General features: G+C 44.8%; 1 protein-coding gene across 1 annotated transcript; it reads left to right on the top strand.

The window, feature by feature from the left end:
- Positions 1 to 1,212: 1,212 nt before the first annotated feature.
- Positions 1,213 to 1,680, top strand: LOC110776218 (uncharacterized). The gene has a single exon (XM_021980769.1). The coding sequence runs from the start codon at positions 1,213 to 1,215 to the stop codon at positions 1,678 to 1,680; it is 468 nt and encodes a 155-aa protein (XP_021836461.1).
- The last annotated feature ends 591 nt before the right edge of the window (positions 1,681 to 2,271 follow it).

The raw sequence follows: 2,271 nt of genomic DNA, 5'->3' as shown, positions 1-2,271 counted from the left end.
CGGTGGGTGGTGTCCTAGGCCAAAGGAAAGATAAGAATCTCCATGTGATATATTATATGTTCAAAACTCTCAACCAAGCCCAATCCAACTACACTACCACCGAAAAGGAGTTTCTTGCCATTGTACATGCATTTGAGAAATTTCGTACCTATTTGGTGTGTTCGAAGACTATTGTGTACACGGACCATGCGGCAATCCGATATCTCATGGCAAAGAAGGAGGCCAATCCTATACTAATTCGTTGGGTGCTCCTCCTCCAAGAGTTCGATATCGAGATTCGTGATAAAAAAGGAGCCGAGAATGTGGTAGCCGATCATCTCTCTAGGCTAGAGCTTGGGGATGGGACTAAGGATGATGTGCCTATTGAGGATGCTTTGCGCGATGATACCTTGTACTTGGTCGAGCTCTCCCCTCTTCCTTGGTTCGTTTATATTGTGGATTTCTTAGCTTGTGGGGCAATTCCCGAAGATCTTTCTACCCAACAACGCCGGAAGTTGAAGTATGATGCTCGGCGCTATGTTTGGGATGATCCCGTTTTTTTGAGGAGATGCCCGGAAGGGCTATTGAGGAGATGTGTTCCGGATGAGGAATTTGCTAATGTCCTCCGTATGTGCCACTCATCCCCTTGTGGTGGCCATATGGGAGGTGATAAAACCGCCGCCAAGGTCCTTCAAAGTATGTTGTGGTGGCCCACCCTCTTCCGGGATGCTTGGGCCTTTGTCAAATCTTGTGATCGTTGTCAACGAACGGGGAATAAGTCTAAAAGGCAAGAGATACCACAATCTTCCATTCTTGAGCGTGAAGTGTTTGATGTTTGGGGCATTGACTTTATGGGCCCCTTTCCTTCCTCCTATGGCAATTTATACATCTTGGTGGCCGTTGACTATGTGTCCAAATGGGCGAAAGCAATCGCCTCACCCACCAATGATCATAAGGTGGTGATTTTCCTTTTCAAGAAGATTGTTTTCCCCCGTTTTGGTGTCCATAGGGAGGTTATAAGTGATGGTGGATCCCACTTTGCTCATGGAAAGTTCAAGGCACTTTTGAAGAAATATGGTGTGCATCACAAGATAGGTTTGGGGTACCATCTCCAAACAAGTGGCCAAGTTGAAGTGACTAACCGAGAAATCAAGTCCATCCTTGAGAAGACGAGCAATCAAGGTCGATGATGCTCTATGGGCTTACAGGGCGGCTTTCAAGACCCCAATTGGGATGACCCCGTACAAGCTTGTGTATGGTAAAAATTGCCATTTGCCGGTTGAATTGGAGCATCGGGCTTTGTGGGCCATTAAAACATTGAATTTCGAACTTTCTTGTGCGGGTGAGCGGCGTTTACTTGACTTACATGAGCTTGAAGAGCTAAGAATGAATGCATATGATTCGACAAGTATCTACAAGGCTCGTTCTAAGCAATATCACGACGCCCGTATTGATAAAAGGGAGTTCAAGGAGGGAGAGAAAGTCCTCCTCTATAATTCTCGTTTGAAGTTATTCCCGGCTAAGCTCAAGTCCCGGTGGAGCGGGGCTTTTGATGTTGTGAGAGTGTTCCCTCATGGTGCCATTGAGATTCGGGGAGGAGATTCCGGCCCCTTCAAGGTTAATGGTCATAGGCTCAAGCACTATTATATGGGTGACTCTCTTGGTTCGTTTGCTATCATTGACCTACAAGACCCCCCATGAATTGGGGGGGACCGTCAAGCTAGTGACGTTAAAGAAGCGCTTCCGGGAGGCACCCCGCGGGTTTTGCGCATATTATTGTGTGTTTCTTTGGTGTGGTTCACATTTTCCACCATTGCCTTGCTCGTTGATCTTTTGGTGAGTTTGTTTGATTTTCCCGTTCTTTTCGGGACTTGGTCCCACGGCATTTCCGGTTATATCCTTCTATCTCATATGCATTCTTTGGGACGGGCATATTTCTTGTGGGGAATTTGGTTGGATGGGTAGTTGTGCCCCTCCATGTTTTGTTTTAGGCCTTGAGGACACGACCTAATTCAAGCTTGGGGGGAGTTTGATTTGTGTGGTTACTTTGTGATTGAATCATGCATTTTGTGTGCTTTGTATATACCTTTTATGCTTTCTTTCTTAGTTTCTTTGATTTTGGGTTGTTTTCTTTTCTTTTTGTTTCCTTTTGTTTTCCTTATTTTCATTCCTTTTCTTTTCTTTCCTTTTTCTTCCTTTTCTTTCCTTTTTCTTTGTTTTTCTTTCCTTTTTGTCAAGGCAAGTTTTTCTAGCTTTTAGGCATTATTCTTGATTTGGGCATCATAAAAATGG

Source organism: Spinacia oleracea, chromosome 4, assembly GCF_020520425.1.
Source record: "Spinacia oleracea cultivar Varoflay chromosome 4, BTI_SOV_V1, whole genome shotgun sequence".
NCBI lineage: Eukaryota > Viridiplantae > Streptophyta > Magnoliopsida > Caryophyllales > Amaranthaceae > Spinacia > Spinacia oleracea.
Note: the sequence above shows the minus strand (reverse complement) of the source record. Positions and strands in the feature narration are given on the sequence as shown.